Source organism: Dermacentor albipictus, chromosome 3, assembly GCF_038994185.2.
Source record: "Dermacentor albipictus isolate Rhodes 1998 colony chromosome 3, USDA_Dalb.pri_finalv2, whole genome shotgun sequence".
Classification (NCBI taxonomy): domain Eukaryota; kingdom Metazoa; phylum Arthropoda; class Arachnida; order Ixodida; family Ixodidae; genus Dermacentor; species Dermacentor albipictus.
Genome location: NC_091823.1, coordinates 161,178,760 through 161,200,733, shown reverse-complemented (window position 1 = coordinate 161,200,733; position 21,974 = coordinate 161,178,760). Strand labels below are relative to the sequence as shown.

The window sequence follows — 21,974 nt, the reverse complement described above, 5'->3', positions numbered from 1 at the left end:
ATCTACGTGCTATAAAATTATGGCGATGATTAATGACGAAGACTGTGAAGATTAAAATCCATCGTAAAAGAATGATGCATTGTTTAAAATATGCGAGACGTTAAATTGCTTGCAGCACTACAGCCTCGCCAGAGCCCTTGAACCACAAGGGCCTAGAGGCATGTGCTTATTCAAAATAATTATCGCAGCGACATCCTCAGAAGAGAGGAAGCGCTACGAACGTGTGGGGCTAATAACATGCAACACAACATCTTTCGAAAAAACCTAAGACGGCGTTGGTGTCAAAGAGTGGTTCTGGACCAAGTAACATAACAGGATGAAGGGGGATGTGGTGCCTGTATGCTAAGAGAAAATGTTTTTTTTCTTTCGGGTTCGGCTTCCCGACAGAGAAGAAGGAATCGAGAAGAAGGAATCGTCATGCTTTGCTTCGCAAAGCCTGCAACGTGGCCCTACAACTCCCCCCTAACACGCAAACCACTAAACTTCTCCAGCTTGGGATCCACAGCACCACGCACGAACTCATAGAGGCCCAGAGACAAGCACAATACACTCGCTTAGCTCAATCTTTCACAGGACGTTACGTACTAGACGCTCTTAAAATTCGTATACCAGCAGCCGACCCCACACTCCTACCATTTCCCCACCCCTTACACCCTCAGCGCATAGTAAAAGCTTTTCCTCAGAACACCCATGCCACCTATCATTCGGCCCGCCGCAAAGCCCGTGCAAAAGCTCTCCACAAATATTACGGTTTCGAAGCTGACGCCGTATGGGTGGACGTGACCTGCATGGGCGAAAACACGGCAGCTGTAGTCGTTGACAATACACTCCAACCCATCGCAACTCTACACCTTCCTGATGCATCCACCCCGGAATCCTCGGAAGAAGCGGCGGTCGTGCTTGCCCTCACGCACACTGATGCTCGGTACGTCCTTACCAACTCAAAAACCGCACTCCTAAATTTTGCACCAGGACGAATCCACGAGACCGCTTTCTGCATTCTCAGCTCGCCCTCCGCAAACCCCCCCCCCCCCCCCCCCCCCCGCAATGTGGAACTGATCTGGGTGCCTGCGCACTCTGGGAACCCCGGCAACGAAGCCACCAATGACCACGCCCGAGGTCTCATCAAACGGGCGGTGGCGGAATGGGAGTCGAGCTGATCCCAGGAGCGCATGCACTCGATCAGCGAATTGACCTAGGCATATCGCGCCGAACGTCAGCGATAGCCCCCACCCCACCAACCCCTTGGCAATTACCACGAAATATGATGGCGCCGCCTCGAGACCCGCACCCTTCCTTCCGCTTGTTTCCTTTCCCGCATCCACCCGAGAGCATACACCCCAATGCCCCCTTGCCCAATGCACTCACCCCCATGCCACTACGCTTACCCACATTTTCCTTGTATGCCCGACGGGAATGGGAGACCCCTGGGACTACCTGGGAGGAATGGGAGACCCTGCTCCGCTCCGCTGACGCGGCCAGGCAGAAGATCGCCACTGATCGGGCCGCCCACGTCATGGAACTCCATGAAATCACAAACATGTAGTGCGCTGGGATTGTGTGGGCGCCATGGGACATACGTGCCCGAACCCCTTGGTCGAATAAAGTTTTTTTTTTCTCTCTCTCTCTCTCTTAAAAAGTTATGCTTTGGCTGTGTGGGGGAGAGCAGAGTTTCGGGCTTCGACTCGGGGAGACGCGTCGGCGTTTGAATAAAGTGACTTTTTACTGGAGAACGGCTCATCCGTCGCGCTGCCACCGTGCACTCGAATCGTCGAGGGGTGCAGCCTTCGCACCTTAAAAAACTGCCCTCCTTAACTAGTGTTGCAGCTACCAGAGAATAAAGGCAAAGGAAATTGATAGATAGATAGATAGATAGATAGATAGATAGATAGATAGATAGATAGATAGATAGATAGATAGATAGATAGATAGATAGATAGATAGATAGATAGATAGTGAGGCCCCGAAAGGTGCGTGAACGGCACTATGCATGCTAATTGCATTAAGACTGAAGATTTCAAACCTCTCGTGTCACAGCGGCAGACCCTTTATGGGGGATCGGCCAAGATTGCACACGTACCCACTACTCGTGTTTCCAGTTCGACCTTAAACTCAGTGAGCGAAGATGTCTATGTGTATATATACACAAATTATCCGGCGAGGAAACGACGTCCAACACCGAATTCCAGGAAAGAGTCCAAGGAAGCTTCGCTTTAATGAAGTGGGAAGCTAATTACCCACTTTTGGCTGTTTTTGCTGCTTAGCACAACTTCATTATTACATTCTTCATCACTCAGCACAAGTTATGAGCAAATGGTATTTAGCTCGTGGTGAAGTGAAAACGCTTCGTAGTGGCATTAACATCTGCTTCACTATGTATCCTGATGAATAAGTCGACAGCACCGCCGTTTCTCCCGACAAAGGTGACACGTTGATGATAGTAACTGCTCTGTGTGTTACATCTGATAATTTATAGGAAATACATCGGAAAGAAGCAATTTCAGTGAATCATCGAATTTACGCGGAACGAAAAACGTCTGCTATTACTCAACCCACACCCGCTGTTGGTGCCTTCCTTTTTAAGTGTAAAATAGGTGCGACATAATTTTCTGCTCCCCGTCACAACCTTATTTCTTGGCACCGATTTCTAAGCTAAATATATATTTGTTAAACAAGAGGGCTCAGGTGTAAGGAACGCATAACAAAAGCACTTTAACACAAAACAAACACAAGGAAGTGTACCACTGTTAACTAACTTATTCAGGAGCCGCTGCATAGACTATATAAACATAACGCCTGTACGCGCACCTTTTAGGTAAATCACGGCAAACATCCAGGCACTAAGAAGTGAAGCATGCGCATTGCTAGACTGTAGTATGCTAATCTAGCCTTGCCGCCATTCCGTACATAAATATGCCCCAGCAGTTACCGTGCTTCGGCTCTGCTTGGGAAATCTATGCTAATTGATGCTTACAGGTGATGAAACGCACAGGTAAATGCATGTCCCACTAGGACTCAGTCAAACTTTGGTGCTCGTGGGCCCACTCATTTACACACCCTTTAGTTTGCGCTACATATTGTCACGGACGAGTTTGTGCCGCTGTGGATAAAAGGATGTTGGGAGGTGAAAAGGAGGTTGAAGTGTCTCGACGATCGGTAGATGGCGTTACCCTCACTACTGAGCTACGACCTTTAACTGTGCATAGTGTAAATGCATATATTTTCTCCCCGTAACAATATGGTTCCGCACACCACAGCGTGATGTATTAGACAACGATGGCTGCATGCTTGGCCTTCCGCTTTACTATGCTTCTCTTGCCGTTTGGACTTCATTCAGGACACGATATTCGCGAGTGCAGGTGTGCCAACTTGCATGAGGCTAAAAGGGCATTAAGCTACCGCAATTCGTTGCCATGTTTTTGAGTTTACGAGAGGTTTCTTGGACTTCGGGTACCACTAATGTTCGATGTTGCTTGTAGGCAAGAATTAACGGCGTTTCTTTTCTGCCTTCGCTAATCGCGACACGGAATGTCAAAGAGCCTCCCCTTAAGCACACATGTGTGCACGGGCTGATGGACTGATGTATAAAAAATAGCCACAGAAGAGTTGAATTCTGCAAAGCGTGATGCGAAGACTTCAAGGGGCCTCTTTCTAAGCACAGGGTAGCGACTCTATTCTTCAGCCACCTGATGTGCGCTATGTTGTATGACAGTAAATATCCTAAGCTTTAGCCCAAGTAGTACGATACCAAATAATAGGCACTTCAGTTTTATTCGTTTCATTGTTAAGAAGGACAACCAGTGGCTGCAGGCGCCCACAACTATAGAGAAATGCCTAATGAAGTACCACTCTCCTCTCGTGTTGACGTTTCGCTTTGAGGGTGAACTCAGAAGCGATGACACGCTAAGGTCCGTGCATACAAAAAAATGACACGAACTAATAACGAGATCTCAAGACAACATCGCTTTATTCCTATAGCACATTGTAAAGCCCCTAGCTTGTCCAAGGTGGGCACTGTCCAGGGTGAAAGCGTCATTCTGATATTCTTTAGTAGTAATTTATGAGGCCGAATATTTAACTGTAGATAAATGGATGTTCACACAACTGTTCAGGGGGTATGATTATTTACGCTAGCGTACCTATATTAATATACTTGTTTACTTGATGCCTATGTGTTCTTCTGATCATAAGTCTCATTGGTATCAAAAGATACCTGTGATACGAACTTACTTTCGTTGCTTAAATAATTATTATCTACGGTATCATTATGGTGCCGAAAACAAAGGTAACAATACACGTAGGAAATTAGATTTTGTAATGTGTTTTTAGGTTATATTGTCATATATGGCTACTTAGGGTGAGATTTCCATTTCTCCCAATTCATTTCGTAATTATAGACAATTACATTCAAGTAGCTCCCAAACCGCAAGGTTCGGAAAGTTTATATTGACAAAGCACTCCAGAAGCAGTGTAAACAGTCTTTAGTTACCGTAAATTATGTTTTACTTTGTGGAACAAGGATTTTTATATCTTCCTAGCCTAGCAGAAATGAGCAGCCGTTTACTCAAATGAGCGATTGGACATGACAATCAAACTGGAACACGGCCTGAAATAATTATTAATGTAAATAATATTTTTAATTATATATTTTCTGAAAAATATAAAATTGCAGAAGGGTGAGTACAAAAGAAGGCGATTGGCCTCCTGACAATGGTCCTGTGCCCGCTGGGCTGGAAATAACGAGGTAAATTTTCGTAACTCAATAAATGTATATGCTACGTTTGGCTTACTTACATTCTGTGAGCGATGTTTTGGCAGGTACGATGCTTGCTCCTGCGAAAACGCAGCCCCACATAGCAGCAACGTTGTGGACGCTGCTGTTAATGTGGACACAGACTCGGTCCCCGGGCTTGACCCCATGCTTCTGGAATCCCACGGCGTAGCGTTGCATCAGCACAAAGAATTCTCTCCTTGTCACGGAGACGGAACCGTCGGCCTGCATTTCATTTCGCACGTTCGATCTCGCGGTTAAGGTTTATGTTCTGGCATTTTGTAAGCAAACAATAAAGTTATAGGAAAGCAGAAGCCAATGTGGTCTTCACACACTATAAAACAGCTTTTCACTCCAGCTCGACGTTCTGTTCTAGGTGTTCTGAATAAATTTCACGGAAAACTACCGCAGGCCGAAAGAGCTGGCATTCCAACTTCACATTCGTACACACTAAAATTGCGGGTGTAAATGTTTCATAATTATTATCGTCATCATCATGTCTCTCTCTCTCTCTCTTTCTTTTTACTTCACTGTGTTAAGGTCAAATAGAATATTGTCTATCCCCGTTTGCTATTTGATAAAAATCACTTTTTCTTGTAGTTTGAATACTCGTAAACATGCAGTGAATAGAACTGGAGAGACGGTGTCTCCTTTCCTGAGCCCTTTCTTGGTAGGTGATTTTCTACTTCCCTTGTGTAAAAGCAAGGTAGCTATCGAATTTTCGTTCCATCGCTCTTTCTGTGGTCCTTGACTTGTTCTCGAGCTTCTTCGTTAACCTCCAAGTTTTCGACCAATATGTTAGCCCCGGCAGAATGCAATTATTGCGCACTCTTCTTTTCCACGACTGTAGTAAGCACCCAGTCATTATTTGGTAATGCCTCCCGTATGTACTTCAACTCATATTTATTATGCTGTAAAGTTACTTCTAATGATCAGAGTCCTTGTAATAGACCTCTATAAAGGTACCTCCACACATACTCTGGAGGCTGATGGGCGATCATGAATTCTTGTTCCCTTACCAGCTATTTAGTATTACCTTTGTGTGCAGCGTAACAATCTTCGACTCTACTATTACACTTTGTCGGTTAAGGTCTACATTAATTTGCTGCAGTTCAGTGCCAGTCCTGCTGAACGTGACAATGTCATCTCCAAACCGAATGTTGTTTAGATATTCGCCGTTGATCCTACTGCTAAACTTTCCCAGTCTAATACTATGAATACTTTAAACATGCAGAAAATAGAATTGGAGACTGTGTCTCCATTCTTGACCGCTTTCTTGGTAGGTAATTTTCTGCTTTTCTTGTATAGAAGCAAGATAGCTATCGAATATTTGTACATATTGCCCAAGATATTCACGTGTGCCTTCTCTACTCCTTGATTCCGCAATACCTCTGTTGTAGCGGCGGATGCCGCCCAAGTACACGAACTGCTAGCAACCAAACAACCCCAGGTTTATTGCCACATACAGTCATATTGACACGTGTACTTGTCTTTATCGGGCGACAACTATTGTCGCCTAACAAATGTTATCGCACAGCGCGGGACGCGCCTGCATGTGTCCGAAGTTTCTGGAAAGTTATCGATGCTTCTATCCGCTGTCTGTTGTCGCCGAACGTTGTGTTATCTGATTTCATCGCTTGACACGAATGGTGTAGAACATTTTAGAAGGCATGCGGGTCCCAACGTTTAATCTGGAACATTCGATGATTGCTGTATAAAAGCCGACGCGCTTGACCCGCTGATCAGATTTTCGACGATCGCCGACTGTGTTCGCCGCTTTCGTTGTGCTATACGTGTAGCCTGTTTTGTGGCCACAGGTTCGCCCAATAAAAGCTAGTTTTGTATTCCACGGTACTGTTTCTTTCTTCACCGTCACTACCACGTGACAATATATATACACATAGCGACACTGGTGTCTCTGGTGGCAGGTGATCCCCAAACCGGAACCGAAACAACATATACAACATATTCCCTTTCTTATAAAAGAAAGACAGCTACATGGGCTAGTGATTTAGTAGTGGTAGTACGTTAGTGCTCTTTTACAGAATTATATTTACAGTAACAACAATGTGCTTGTCTTATGCACTTAATACAAAAATATAAAACAAAAAGGGGGAACAAGATACAACTCCAGTTATTTCCATATTTGACAACGTCAGCAAACTCAACACTCGTGCAGATTGTGACAGGTTCATGTTCACTGCAAAACGTGTCTTTCTGTACTTAGTGTCCATAGCGGTCTGGAGGTCGTCTATTCCTTGATGGCTGTACCCTACGCTGAGGTCCCGATGCTTCCGAGAAACCACTGGCGGCAGGCGAAGTCTCTTCCGGCTCACAACCGGTCACTGGTGGCATAGGCGGCTGCTTCGCAGCAGCCACAGCTGAAGTTCCGGTTGGCGCTTCTGAAACGGGTCTCTCCAAGGTAGGTGGTGAGCTGCTTTCCCTAGCGGTGTCCCATCTTCAAATGCAACATGACTGGTCGTATCACTACTGAATCAAGTAACTGTTCATAATCTATGAATGTCATATCGAGCGGCTGATTGGGTTCCATAGAATTAGGAATGCGCATAAAGTAGGTGAATGAACATGTGCGCTACCTCTCAGATGTAGTGTTGCATGGTTTGTTGCTGAGGACGGTTTTGTTGCATTCTTTTTCAAACGGGGTGGGGCCAGATATTCACCTAGCCTGCTGGAGCTAATCATTATTATGTGCATGCATAGCAGTTACGATCGTGGCTGTCCCTCTTTGATGTTTTTTTGTTTCCAATAAAACCTGTAACTGTATATTGTACATTTACCTACGTCTGTAATGACTACGGTTCCCTTAATCGTTGATCTGCTTTTTCACGACCAATACTCTAAACGTTTTTTGCTTATATCCACTGCTGACCAGTTTATGTTTCCGTCAGCTTTGAATCCCAGCGCTTCTGGAAGGGGGATGTTCACTCCGCGTCTTTCTGGGCGAATATTTTAGCAGTCCATTCGCATGTGCTGTGTCGCTTTCGTACGTTTGCTGCAGCAGACATACGCTTCAACCCGTCCCGAATATTTACTACCGTATGCTTCATTTCTCAGGCAGCCAGTCCAGGCCACGAACAGAAGGCACTACATTTTGTATTATCGCGCAGATTTGGCCTTCTGATTTCTTTATTTTTGTGTTTTTATAAACCTGCATAGAGTTTTTTTCTTTTTGTTCTTCATATTCACGTTAATGTCTTCTTTTTTCGCGGTTTTATTTGGTGCCTACAAGTTGTCTATTTACACCTTAGATCATCGTGCACTTTGTTGCGAACTTTCTCGACCTCTTCCTCCATTCTGTGTCCAAGCTTTTGAGGTACAGATGCTTATGCACTTTAGGCGCTCAACTATGTTTATTCGTGTTCCTGAGCCTTTCTTTAAACCGATAAGTTTTCTCTGCGCCTTTCTGTATTCAAGAAAAACCCTGCCCATGTCACACTGCATGCCCTGCCTCACTTGTCTTATATTGGGCTCCCAAAGCCGACCGGCCTACGGGTCTTTGGTATGCTTCCAACCCCGAAAGATCTCCGATTATAAGCACAGTCTAGCATTTCCGAACATTAGCGCTGGCCCATTACTCCTTTCCAGATGACTTGCACGAAGTCATACTTAAGGTAGCTCCGAAGTGGTCTCAATTTGAATATTTCCGTTTAGATAATTTGCGTACATTGCGTAGCTGGTGGAAAACATGAAGGCGTCCCAGACTCCCGCTTTGAGAATAATTTGTCTTTTAGCATTTGGCTAAGAATAATTCGCTATGGTACAGCGTGCTAGAAATCAGTTGTTTTACGGAAACCCTTACCGGCTTCATAAGCAATAACCCTTGAAAATTTTGGCAGCATCTAAGCTATCGCCAGAGCAAGTACTCAGTAGGGCAATTCAAATTGGGCAAGTCGTAAGAGAGAAAGTTTTAATTGCGGAGGCTTTGAAAAACAAACTTCAAGTTCATTTTACTAAACCGGTTGAAAATGAACCTCGAAGGGAAACCTCGCCTTTTGATCGCGGTATCTTGATTAGTAAAATTTGCGCCATATGAGTGCTATTGAATGTAGATATTAAAAGAAGATGCCCAGGACAAGATGTTTAATGTCCTAATATGTTTTGGGGTATTGCGGGGACAGAAATGCTGGTTTGCCACTGAACTATGGAACTTAACATTAGCTACATGCATAACTTATGACTGCCGATATATATGTTTCTCGCCGATGCATAAAGACGGATATCAATTGTTCATGTCTAATGATCACCCTGTCTCCATTACGAATAATTGTGCAGAGCTCCTAAAACATGTTATTGCGTCATTGTTGCACGAGTATTGTGTGAACGGAGCCTACCGTTATAATGTCAACGTGGATCCAAAAAGCACGTCAAGCACTACCCAACTAGTGTTTGTTGCCTATGATTTTTAGCGTGTTTATGACTCCTTTGGGCAAATAATGTACCACATTTAGATTTTAGTAAAACATTCTACAAACTTCCATACGGTAAAGTACTGTAAAAGCTGGAACTATTAGGGTTACCATTGAATGCATTTCAACGAACTATGGCATCCCTCACTAAGAGAAACTAGTACGTTCAAATATCGGCTACACTCAATAAATACAATGCACAGTTTTTATGTACATGTAGCTCACTCTCCCCATCCTCAATGAGTGAGGAAGAGGAGAGTAAGCCGGCGCGTGATGTGTCGTAGCTAACGTAAAAAAAAAAGCGAGAGTGGGGAACGTAGTTGACAGACCGTCGGTAAAAGGGGGAGGGACGTACCTAAGGGACATTATGTGCATTTGTCTGATTAGTACAGCAAATGAATTCAAGCACTCCCTCGCAATCGTCTTTATTTGTTTATTGGAGTGTATAGACTTGTGAACGAGATATGATTCTCTATACTTTCTAGCTCTGAAGCACCTGTGGTTTCAATGTAGGAACCAAAGTTTAATTTCCATTAAATTTTGATCTGAAAGATTAGCGTGCTCTGCCACTACTTTCGGAAATTTTTTTGGCGTGCCCGCACGGTGCCCGTTTAGTCCGACATTATTTGGCTCTCCTGTCTCTCTGGAGCATTGTTCGTGGCATACTGAAAATTCCAACATGCAGATAACGTTTGAATTATTGCAGCCAAAGCTGGATTTCATTTCGTGCGTAGAATCGCTTGCAATGCTTTGAAGTTTTATTTCATTTTGAAGTTGTTTGCACATCTCACACCTAGGACGAGCAAAGCCTGCTTTGCTGGCTGTGCACTGAAGGTTTACTTTGCGCTTGCCAATGCGTCTTTGAAGTTTGTATAACGTTAAGGTGTGACTCTTAGCAAATCTGTGGATGCTTTTATAGGGCGCTCACTGCTTGGTAATATTGCATAGTATTTCTGTAGAACATTGTTGATGTTTGAGAGCGCATTGGAATAGTTTATTATGGGTGCTAGTCCTTGGTTGGAAGGCGATGTGCAATTCTTAATAGCTAGCGCTGAGCTCCTTTCTGATTTACACGTGTCAGTATAATCCATGATTTAAGGTGACATGATAATGAAGCAGCGCCAGCGACGCAGTCAGCAGAAAGAAACAACCGTACGGTGCGCCGTACTGTGAAGAAGTACGAGAGCTACATACCGATATGCCTATAGTGAAGCCAGAGTGGCTGCGTTTTAAAGGTTATGCAGCGGGGGTGTTCGCCTAGCAGCACTAGCTTTAGGTTGCAGCGGTAGGCTTTAACAGGTCGGTGCTGTATCGAAACGGGGAAGCAAGCACTCCTCGTCGTATTCTTTTCACTCACTAGCACTATGCCCACTGCCCAGTGCCTTCAGTACAGTTAACACATTGAAAAGAGCCCTGTGAACTAGAAATGTATTGCAAAAGTTGGGACAGCTGGACTAGTTGGTGTGCTAATATGATTGTTTGTTGGACTGTATTAAACTTGCAAATGGTATATGATTCTCCATACTTTTGGGCAGGGAAGAACGGCAGTTCGACTGTAGGATGTAAAGTTTAATTTCCTCAAAATTGTGATCTGAAAGATTAGAGTGCTCTGCCAATACTTCAAGAATATTTTTTTGGCCGCATGCGTGCGGTGTGCGTTTATTTTAATATTGATTGGTTTTCCTGGAGAAACTCCTCCTGGCACAGTGAAAATTCCAACCTGTAGATAACATTCGAACTATTGCAGGCAAAGCTGGCTTTCATATTTCAAGTAAACCAGCCCCAACGACGTAGACAGCGGAAAGAACCACCATAACGGTGCGCCGTATCACGAAGCAACACAAGCTCTACGTACAGATATAGATATGAGCGAGACAAGAGAAGCTGAGTTTGAAGGGTTAATACATTGAACCATACTCTTGTTTCTTTCCGCTACCTGCTTCCCTGGCGCTGTTTTATAATCATGTTGCCACACCAACTCGCTCTGCTGTCTCTATTTTTGCTGAGCACGTGCTGGTAGTCGAGTTGGTTATGCATGATTACAACGAAGGCGCCAAAATAAAACAACGGACGAAGGAAGGAGACATGGTTCAGAAGGAACAGACGTGGTTGTCTCGTGTCTCATTCATTCGTCCGTTGTTTTGTTTTGGCGTCTTCGTAGTAATGTACTTTTGCACTGACTTAAGGTGCTTTGCGGGTGATTTCTTTCAGCTAGTGTTGTCCTTAGAATATCTAAATGCTGAACAAAATCGCCATCGCCGCTATAGATGTGTATTACGCATTGTGCCTGGCCAACAAATATTCGTCACTTACATTGTCGCGCGTGATGACTAGATTACTTTCAATATGTGAACCCGTTACACCGCCTTGCATGGTGGAGGCTGATATTGCAAGAGTTTTAGATAACCGCGACCGTAAGGACAGAAATACTGTGACATCGAACTGCTTGTATCATGCCCTAATTTTTTTCATTTTTTTTTCATTTTATTTACCCTAAAGGCACAGCTTGGGCATTACATAGGGGGGGGGGAGAACAATTGATATAAAATATAAATGATATACAATATACATTGTAAGTCGACCTTCCTTATATGAAGTAGTACATGCTATACAACCTTTACGTCACTACTAATTTGACAACATCATACGCCAATAATTATTAAATTATACAAACAATAATATGACATCTGAAGAAAGGCAGGAAGAAATGTTAATGTTATTAATTCACGAATGTTTTATTAAGTGCTTGTTTGAATATAATATGGTCAGTTATTTCAGCTATATTACTTGGGAGATGATTCCATTCCGAAATGGCTAAGTGCAGACACGAAAACTGCAATAGGTTAGTACGTGCAAATGGTTGTTCGACCTTAAATTCGTGATCAATTCGTGAGAATTTTCTTTTGGCTGGTAAGATGTGTGCCTGAGAGAATATATTTGGGTTATGAAAAAGCTGGTGGAAGAATGTTAGCCGAGATATCTTTCTTCTAGTCTGCAATGGGATGAGTCCTAGGTCATGTTTTATTTTGGTGATACTTGAATGTTGTGAATAGTTACCCGTAATAAATCGCGCTGCCTTGTTCTGAAAAGATTCTAATTTGTTAATAAGATGCGTTTGGTGCGGGTTCCATATAAATGAGGCATACTCAATCTTTGAACGAAGTACGGTGGTATATGCAAGAAGTTTAGTATCACTATTAGCCTGACGAAGCGTTCGACGAATGAAGCCAAGAGACTTGCATGCAGCGGAAACAATACAACCCACGTGATTATGCCAAGACAAAGTCGGAGAAAGATGAACACCTAGATATTTAAATGATTCTGTAGTTTCTAGAGCCTCACCATTAAGAAAATATGTGTGTTTCGTAATTTCACTGCAAGTAGTAAATCTCATAAGTTTAGTTTTCGAGGTATTTACGCTCATTTGCCAGTCTGAGCACCATCTTTCAATCTTGTTCAAGTCATTTTGTAACTTATCACAATCACCCTTACATTTTAATGGCCGATACAGAACGCAATCGTCGGCATATAACCGGATTTCTGAGTCTATACCCTGATGAATATCATTTATATAAATTAAAAATAGAGTGGGTCCCAAAACGGAACCTTGAGGCACCCCGGACTGAACAGGTTGAAATGAAGAACGGACATTATTGATTACGACAGCTTGTCGTCTGTTACTTAAATATTCTTGAACCCAGTTTGTTACTTTTTCGTCAACATTAATCAGTTTCATTTTATATATGAGGCGGTTATGAGCCACACGGTCAAATGCTTTAGCAAAATCTATAAATATGGCGTCAGTTTGTGTAAGTTCGTGAAGGTTAAGGTGAATGTCTGTAGTTAGTTCAAGAAGCTGGGATTCACATGATCGGCCTCGTTGAAAACCATGCTGGTTTGCAAAAAGAATGTGGTTGCTAGCCATGTACTGCATGATTTGAGAAGATAATACGTGTTCAAATAGTTTGCATACAACAGACGTAAGGGATATAGGCCTATAGTTTGTTAGCTTGTTTTTGTCGCCAGTTTTATATATTGGTATGACATGTGCCAATTTCCAGTCGTCTGGAATTTCGGCGGTGTCGAGAGACTGTTGAAACAATAGTGTAAGTATTAGAGCAGAATAGTGTTTTGTCATTTTTAGTAGCTTAGTACAAATACCATCAGGACCTGGACTAGAAAACGAAGGTAAACGCTCAATAGCTTTCACAATACCGTCACTTGTCACAGTTATACATTCCATAAATGGAGAACTATCAGACAAATGTCTTGACGTATCTAGGGGCTTTTCGTCACTAAATACACTACAAAAGAATAAATTAAACCGTTCAGCAACATCCATGACATCAATCGCAGCACCAGACTCAGTGTCAAAAACAGGTAACTCCTTTGTAGGTGCGGGAGAAATGACTTTCCAAAATTTTTTGGGATCTGTTTTTAGAAATTGCGAAATATCCTGGTTGAAAAACTTATATTTGGCAGCCTCAATATGGAATGCACATTCTTTAGAAAACGATAAATATTCTGACCTAGCTTCAGCAGATTTTGCGCTTCTTGCCTTTCGAAACAAACGTTTCTTTTTATTCAGATATCGCTTAATGTCGGGAGTAAACCATGGCTTGTCTGCTGCTTCATAGATCCATTTTTTTGGAATGTATTTCTCCCGGAGTCTTAACAACTCGTCACGAAAGCGAATCCAGTTATCTTGCAGCGAACAGTTTTCATACGTTTGCATGAATGACAGGTAAAATTGAAAAAGCTCAGAGTTGAAGCTTTCCGGATCTGCTTTAGAATAGTCATAAATCTTCTTTTTTTGTCGCGGTGTCTTCACGGTCTGCGTTTTAAAGGTACAATGTATGACACGATGGTCACTGATATACTCTAGTACATCCACGGTAGCACGTTCAGGGTGTGTTGTTAGAAGCAGATCAAGAATAGCATTGTTCCGCGTAGGGATTTCGACAAGTTGAGACAACTGAAAATATTCTAAAAGGTCAACAAAATCTGCACAATCGCGTGTCTGGCGCGTGCTAGGGAATTTTAAAGCAGACCACTCTATGCTTGGAAAGTTAAAATCGCCGGCCAAAATTATGGGAGAGTTATTGTATTCGGATTGGATGGAGCCTAATACAGATTGCAGTTCCTCAGAAAAATGTTGTAAAAAGTCAGGTGGCCTATAGCATGCTCCAATAACCAAAGTTACAGCTGGTAAATAGCATGCAACCCAAATAGTTTCAAGAATGCTGTCAGTAGGTATGTGTTTTACCTTTATATGCTTTCTGATGGCTATTACGACACCGCCTCCTTTTCTATCCACACGGTCTTTACGAAAAACAGTGAATGAATTTGAAATTTGTAACTCAGAATTGCTAACTTCAGGAGTTAACCACGTTTCGGTTCCGATTATAACATCTGCATTACAAGCGTGAATCAGGGAAGTAAGCTGATCTTGTTAGTTAAGGATGCTACGAAAGTTGGCGGAAATTATAGAGAATGTAGGTGTCCCACTGTCTTTCTGCACGTAGCGACTGCGTCATGGGTTTGCATTTCGCTGGACACATTCCACGACCCTGCCCTCGGAATGCTGGTACCGATATAATCTCCTGCCTATCTTTAGCTTATCGAAAGATAGTTTGAACCTTTCATCGGGTTGACAATTCGCTCGAGCAAAGTCGCGAAGCTGTTTGCGCACGAACTGTATTCGAGGTGAAAAGTCCTCATCGATCCAAACGTTTAATTTCAAATTTTTTAGCTTGAACGAATTAGCCAGAATGCTGCATTTTGTCTTGTAGTGCAGAAACTTCACTATTATTGACCGGTGCTGCCCTTGCCTACGAGATCCAATGCGATGTGCACGTTCAATATCCGTTATCTCGAGGCCAAGGTGTTCTCTGCAGAAGCTTTCAATGACAACTTGAGAAGCCTCGTAGCCTTCTTTATCTGCCTCGGGCAAGCCTTTGAATATCAAGTTTTTCTGCGCATCCGATTGTTGATGTCATCAACGATTTCAACTATGTTAGGTTCAGAATTCCGCCTATCAGAAAAGGATGAAAGATCGCTTTTGATGTCATCGACACCTTTTTTTACTTCGGATAACGCTGTGGCATTTCCCAAAGAATCGTCTAGCGAAGCTTCCACTTTCGAAAGGCGTTTCTTAAGGTCAGTTATACTTGATAGAATGTCCTTCATCTTACTGCTAATTTCCTTTTGAAAATTTTCACGCGCAGACTCGGCATCCTTTAGCGCATCAAGAACCTTGTCTATCTTGTCAGGGCCGGGATTGACTTCAATGTCACCGCAGCAGATTAGGAGGTGAGCCGCAGAAAACATAAGAACGATCAGTCGCCCTCTCGGGCACCATGTAGCAAACAAACCGGCAGCGGCATGAAAACGAGGCCCTTCACTGCGGCTACACTGTAGTCGTTGGCTATGGCTACCTATCCGCGCTCGATATGTGACAATGTCAACACCCATACTGTACACATATAATCATAGGCACTGGGCTTGGGATTTGCGGCGTGCACTGAGGTACAGTTTACAACGCTATGAACCTGCACTCACCTATAAAAGGCAGAAGAACGATGTTTAGCGCTTTTCACAAACGCCGCAAATCCCAACGATGCACAATCCACAGGGTCCTTTTATAGCTGATCGCCGCCAGCAGGTACCGAATCAGGTATCACGTGAGCCAGAAGTCGACGCAAGCGCCGTCCGTAGCGGTGACAGTAAACAGCTGCGTCGATGCACCGTGGTTTACGATGCGCTGATCACAGCCGCAGTACGAAGCTCGTGGCCCGAGATCCCAACAGGTCAAGCAGCGACGTCGACGGTAACACTATAAAAGGCAGAAGAACGATGTTTAGCGCTTTTCACAAACGCCGCAAATCCCAACGATGCACAATCCACAGGGTCCTTTTATAGCTGATCGCCGCCAGCAAGTACCGAATCAGGTATCACGTGAGCCAGAAGTCGACGCAAGCGCCGTCCGTAGCGGTGACAGCAAACAGCTGCGTCGATGCACCGTGGTTTACGATGCGCTGATCACAGCCGCAGTACGAAGCTCGTGGCCCGAGATCCCAACAGGTCAAGCAGCGACGTCGACGGTAACACTATAAAAGTCAGAAGAACGATGTTTAGCGCTTTTCACAAACGCCGCAAATCCCCTTGACCCGCCATAGAGCGACGATCAAAACGAGGACACCTTCATGGGAACAATAAGCGCAGACGACTGCGCTGAACAGCAACAAAGATACCCGGCTCAAAAAACCTCGTTCAGTGCTTGGAAATACACACAGACGTCGTCCGTAGGTTATTTAGGCACGGATTATCTTCGTCTTCCTCTCAAAACGACGTTCTCGTAAAGAACTTCTAACCAGTCTGCGACAACTGCCTTCTGGTTGCACCGTCATCACTCAGGTCAGAGGTTCCACATGCCCTGCAAGATGGTCCTACCATTGATAACCCCGGATTGTCCCCGTACTCTCGGGACCATGCAAGACTAGTATTAATGTCCTAGCCCGATCGCCGACGTTCCTCATTACATCAAGGCACGCCGGGACTATCAGAGATGGAAGAGACCACCAACAAGGCCAGCGGGATTGCTGCAGCTCATCAAGCCTCCTTGCCGAGCGTTTCAGTGGATCAGAGTGGACATGCTTGGGCCTTTCCCGGCGTAAACATGCAGAAATAAGTGGATCGTCGTGGTGACGGACTAGCTTACCCGCTTCGCTTAAACAAAAGCCATGCTCAAAGGCTGTGCAGCTGAAGTGGAGAAATTTTTCGTCGAGAACATTGTGCTGCGACGTGGGGTCCCAGAAGTCCTCATCACCGACTTAGGAACGGCCTTTACAGAAGGACTCACCCAAACCATCCTGCAATAGAGCCAGAGAAATGAGCGCCGGACAACCGCCTACCATTTCCAGACGAGTGGCGTCACGGAACGTCTGAATAAAACTCTTGCCGACATGCTAGCGATATATTTTAACGTCAAACACAAGACGTAGAATGTCGTGCTTCGGTACGTAACTTTTGCGTTCAACACGGCAAAGCAAAAACATTGAAAATGACGCTGTTCAATCTGGTGTATGGAACGAAGTTGACGATGGTGCACGACGCCGTGCCGCCGCACGTCACCGACGAAGCCAACCTCGACTTCGCCGCCTTTCTCCAGCATGCCGAAGAAGTCCGACATCTCGCCCGCCTGCGGATCAAGAACCAGCAAAGGACCGAGAATCGGCACTACAATCTTCGACGACGCTATGTGGAGTAGCAGCCCGGTGACCGAGTTTGGGTTTGTACCTCTATTCGCCGACGAGGACTCGTCGGAAATCTTTTACGATGCAGTTTTAGGCTATACAGGATCCTCTGACCTATAGGATCACAGGGCTATGTTGTCGTGCCAGTCGGCATTACACAATCGCAGCGACCCCGCTCATGGCCCATGTTGTGCACCGCAAGCCGTACCACCAGCGCTAACGATACTTTGGGATTTTATTTGTTTGTTACTTCATTCTTACTTGCTGCGTGTGCTTTTGTTTTTTCCTTTCGTGTTCTGTTATCAGCATCGGGGCGATGCTTTTACGAGGGGGCCATGAACAAGCGTATAATTGTTTATATTTTCAGCGATCGTTGGCCACGAGCCAATGTCTTTTTTACATTGCTCTCGCTCAGCGCATGGGCTGCCTTTCTATGTCGGGAGTTGGTAAAATTTTACCGCTGGTTCTATCACGTGTCTGCTACCACCGAGCCTCGTGTAGTCAGACAGTATGCGCGACACGAATTGTTTAGTGTCTCAGGAAGGCAGGCGGGCACCAGCGATTACGCAGGAGCATCTGGTCAGTGATCTATAAAAGTTGAAGCGCTTGACCCACCAGCCAGATCTGCGGCAATCGACGAGTGTGCTCACTGGTAAGAGTGCTGACTATTAGCTGTTTGCTGGCCACAGATTCGCCCAATAAACATCGCGTTTCGTGACTTGCGTCGTGGCACTGTGGTTGCTACCGTTGCTACAAAATGTCACTATACTATGATGTCATACCTGCGCTTCATGAGAGAAATTCGTGAAATGGAACTCGCGCTTTCGAGCTTCGTGTTGACATCTTGTCAGCATTGTCCTCTTTCCGTATTTTCTTGCTGTCCCCGCATGTACGCTGAATATATATATATATATATATATATATATATATATATATATATATATATATATAAGTAAACAACACCTCGCTCGCTTACTTATTTGGAAATGTGCGCCAGCGTCCGTCTAACTGCCAGCACTATGTACAGTCCAACGTCTATACAGTGAAATGACCTGTATAACGAAAGGTATAACAAGGTTTATTGTGAAAGCATCTACAACCAATATTACTACAACAAATTTGCGTACACAGCCAAATAAATTAGGCGTTCCTAGTAGCTCATTTGTTCCATGACAACGAAAGCCGTGTAGTGGTACCGCTGCTGCCCTCCCGGGATACGCTCTGCGCTAGCAGTAACGGCCGCACTATCGGCACATTGGACGGACCACTTATGGCTACCAGAAGTGGTCCTGGAGCAGTAGTCGGTGAATCTCTGAAATAATACTCTGTTTATTGTAATACACCAGCGGGTGCGACTGCTGACGAATAGGTCGCAGGTGACGACAACGTGATGTTATAATTAAGTGACGACTGACCAAGTCTTACACTCTAAGAAAAATCCCGGGGAAAACGGGAGTAACTGCGCCGTTAGTCCTAAAAAGGGCGCTTTCGTCCCTCAAAGGACTAACTGCATGAATGTGCGTGCCGTGTGCAAATTTTGGAGAGTAAGTGTTTAGTCCCTGCTCGGAAAGAGAGCAATGGGAGGACGAACGGCAACAGTTACTCCCCAGGCACTTCGCTGTTTTCGTCCGTGTCATGGAGGGATGCGGCGAGAACGGTATTGTCCATAAATTGTGAATGGTTCGAAGTTCGTGCATTGTCTATTGAACTACATGCAAAGCAGCACCTTGCCTCTGCGTGAGAAAATTACGTGAAACTTAATACTGGAATGTGAAGAGGCATGCCCTTCGTGCGCACCCCATAAATGAGCGATACACATTAAACGCGCAAGTCATTGATAGACGGCTAGATTTTCTTGGTCAATAGTACCTAAGTTCCTTCCGTTCCAAGGAGGTTGCGAACTGAAGCGATGTGTAGCTCAAACGGCACACGCTAAGCGACAGAGAAATTGCCCTTCTCTGTCGTCTTCGGTTACCCGTTTCAGCTCGCTACACGTATATATAGCATAGTGCCTCAGTTTAAATCACCTTAAGAATACTCGGGCTGATTTCTTTCGCAGTCGCTTATGGTTGCGAGTACACTCAACGTTAGACTCTCACTTCATAGCTTGCACAAAATACGGAGTCACTTTTATATTGCCGCACTTGCATTCCCATGCTTAACCTTGTCTAAATATGCCGCCTTGTCAACCAAACGGCGTGGTGAAGTGGTTAGAGTACCTGACTTGTGAGTGAGAGGACGTGAGTTCGAATCCTGCTCTCGGGCACAATTTTCTTTTCAGCTCATTAATTTTTTTTATTAGGGTATAAATGCCTAATTTAATTAATTCCACCTTTGCGGAGCATCGGAACGAATTACCGTTACTCCCTTGAGGACCATCGGGCAGGGGCAACTGTTAGTCCCCCAAGGAGTAAGCGCATGAGGAGTAACAGTTCATCCCGTGTCAGTTCGTCCCCAAAAGGACTAATGGTTGTGGCAAATCAGTTAGTCCCCAAAAGGACTAACCTCCCTACCCCTTTTAGTCCTTTTTTTCTTAGAGTGTAAAAGCCAGCTTGGCCGGCAAGAACGCGAATGTCAATGAAGGCAATATGGATGGCGATCCTGTAAACGAGTTAAGAATCCTGACGGCGAGGGAATCGGTAGTGGCATTAGAGGGTCTCAGCTTTATGCACTTGTGTTTTCTCGCGGAGCATGCTGTGGAACTCGGTGTACACAAGTGGACGTAGTGACACAATCTATTAGATGAAGGGCGTACAAAAACTAGAGATTTATTTGACTGTTTCTCAGTTGAAATTGTGCGAAATAGTTTCTTTTTGTCGCTGAAAACTCTTAGCCTGTTCGATTATGCGAGGTATGGTGCGCGGCCTCTACAGTGAAGTCATCTGTACACCAAAAGATGTCAGGGGTCGCGAGCACTTCGTTAAAAGCATTTGACCGTAGCAACGTTAGCACATTGCGGTAAATGTGTAAACGTACCAGTGTTGACGCATGTATATTGGGCGTTCAAAGTGATACGTGTGATGATTGAAGCAAAAGAAGCGTTGAAGCGACCATGTGCCCACACAAGGTGGGGAAGAATTAAGATAACATAAGAAAAAAATAATACCTGACTTGTTCTATCGCCATTGCACCACGTGAGAGCGTGACATGGTCAAATTGATGTTGTCGTTTTGGCACTGGTAACAAAGGGTTAGTCGGGCTACTTGGTCTTGAAGAAGAGGAAGGATAAAAAAAATTTGAAGTTCTCCAGAACAGATGCCTAACGAAAACTGAAAATTAGATTGTAAACTCCGCCCCATTTACTTTCACGTTCATTTTTTGTATGTGTACTAGTTCACCTTAAGGTGGTAGTAAGATGTGGTGCGATGCGTTAGAGGCCACGTGTGGGGAACGTTAGCAAAAAAAATGTGTGGTGGCGAGACAAGCTGCTGGAAAGGTTAGACGGTGGCCATCAGTCAACAAGATCATGGGCGGCTGAGGTGCCTGCGACCGCCAATGGACCGCAGCCAGCTACCAAGGCACCAATAGGGCGCAGCTGAGGAGGAAATATGTCCGAACCTTTCTGGAATTTCCTGGCTATCAGGAACCAGGAGGGCTATTCTGTAAGTGTACACTTGGTGGACACGTCCTTTTCGTCTGCTGAAGAAATGCTGTTTGGATGGAGGCGCCTGTCTCCGACTGACACGTAGCCTAGACCAAATGTCTAATGTCCAAGTGTACCTCTAGTGTCCACTTGATGGACACTTGAAGAATGCCAACGCCTCCCCCCCCTCCCACTCACCTTTACTCCTCCCAGGATCCGGGGTAAACGCGGGGTATGCGGGTGATGGAAAATAAAGAGGATGAAAAAAAAACGACAAGATTAATGCAAGAGCTAATGCTGAAACATTAGCTCCTGCCTATTTCAGCGCCTTGAAGAGAAGTCCACTTGTCGAAACGTTGGCTCCTGCTTTTATCTTCTCGTTTTCTCCAGCCCGAAGAGCCGTGGTTCACGGCGGTTTTGCGAGCGACGAATTCGAAGCGCTTGGACAGGGCGCGTGCGGATGCCCAGGACAACCAATAAGCAACCCTGACTCGCGACCCGGCACGCTAGAACAATTTGTCCACGTTATTGACGTCGCGGCACACAATGTAATATTTCTCTCGAGTTACCCACTGCGGTAGCTGAGCGGCTATGCTGTCGCGCTGCTGAGCACGAGGTGGCGCATTCAATCTGTCCCGCACTCACTGAACTCTGACGGTGGCGGAATGCCAACGCTGCCCATTGAATCCATGCCATGATGAATGTAAACTTCAATGCGATTAGCACTAAGGCAACGTAGCAACATACGCTATTACCACAACCGAAACGCGTCATGTGTATGCAGCCGTATGGGCCACACGGGTTCCTCTTTCTCGCTTCCCTCTGGATCGGCTGCAAAACCTAGCGGTGCCGCCACGAAGCTCGCGCATGGCGCACGCGTTATATATTCAGAGAAAATTGCCTGAATAAATATGATGCGTATTCAATTCCGTCGAGCA

General features: G+C 44.8%; 1 protein-coding gene across 3 annotated transcripts in view; it reads right to left on the bottom strand.

The window, feature by feature from the left end:
- Nucleotides 1-21,974, bottom strand: part of LOC135905217 (uncharacterized) — a 234,920-nt gene that overhangs the window by 61,780 nt on the left and 151,166 nt on the right. For all 3 annotated transcript variants that reach the window (XM_070536242.1, XM_065436232.1, XM_070536241.1), the window contains one exon: nucleotides 4,795-4,996. In XM_070536242.1, coding sequence (XP_070392343.1) covers nucleotides 4,795-4,951 — 157 coding nt within the window. In that variant the 5' untranslated portion in view covers nucleotides 4,952-4,996. The remainder of the gene's footprint in view (nucleotides 1-4,794; nucleotides 4,997-21,974) is intronic.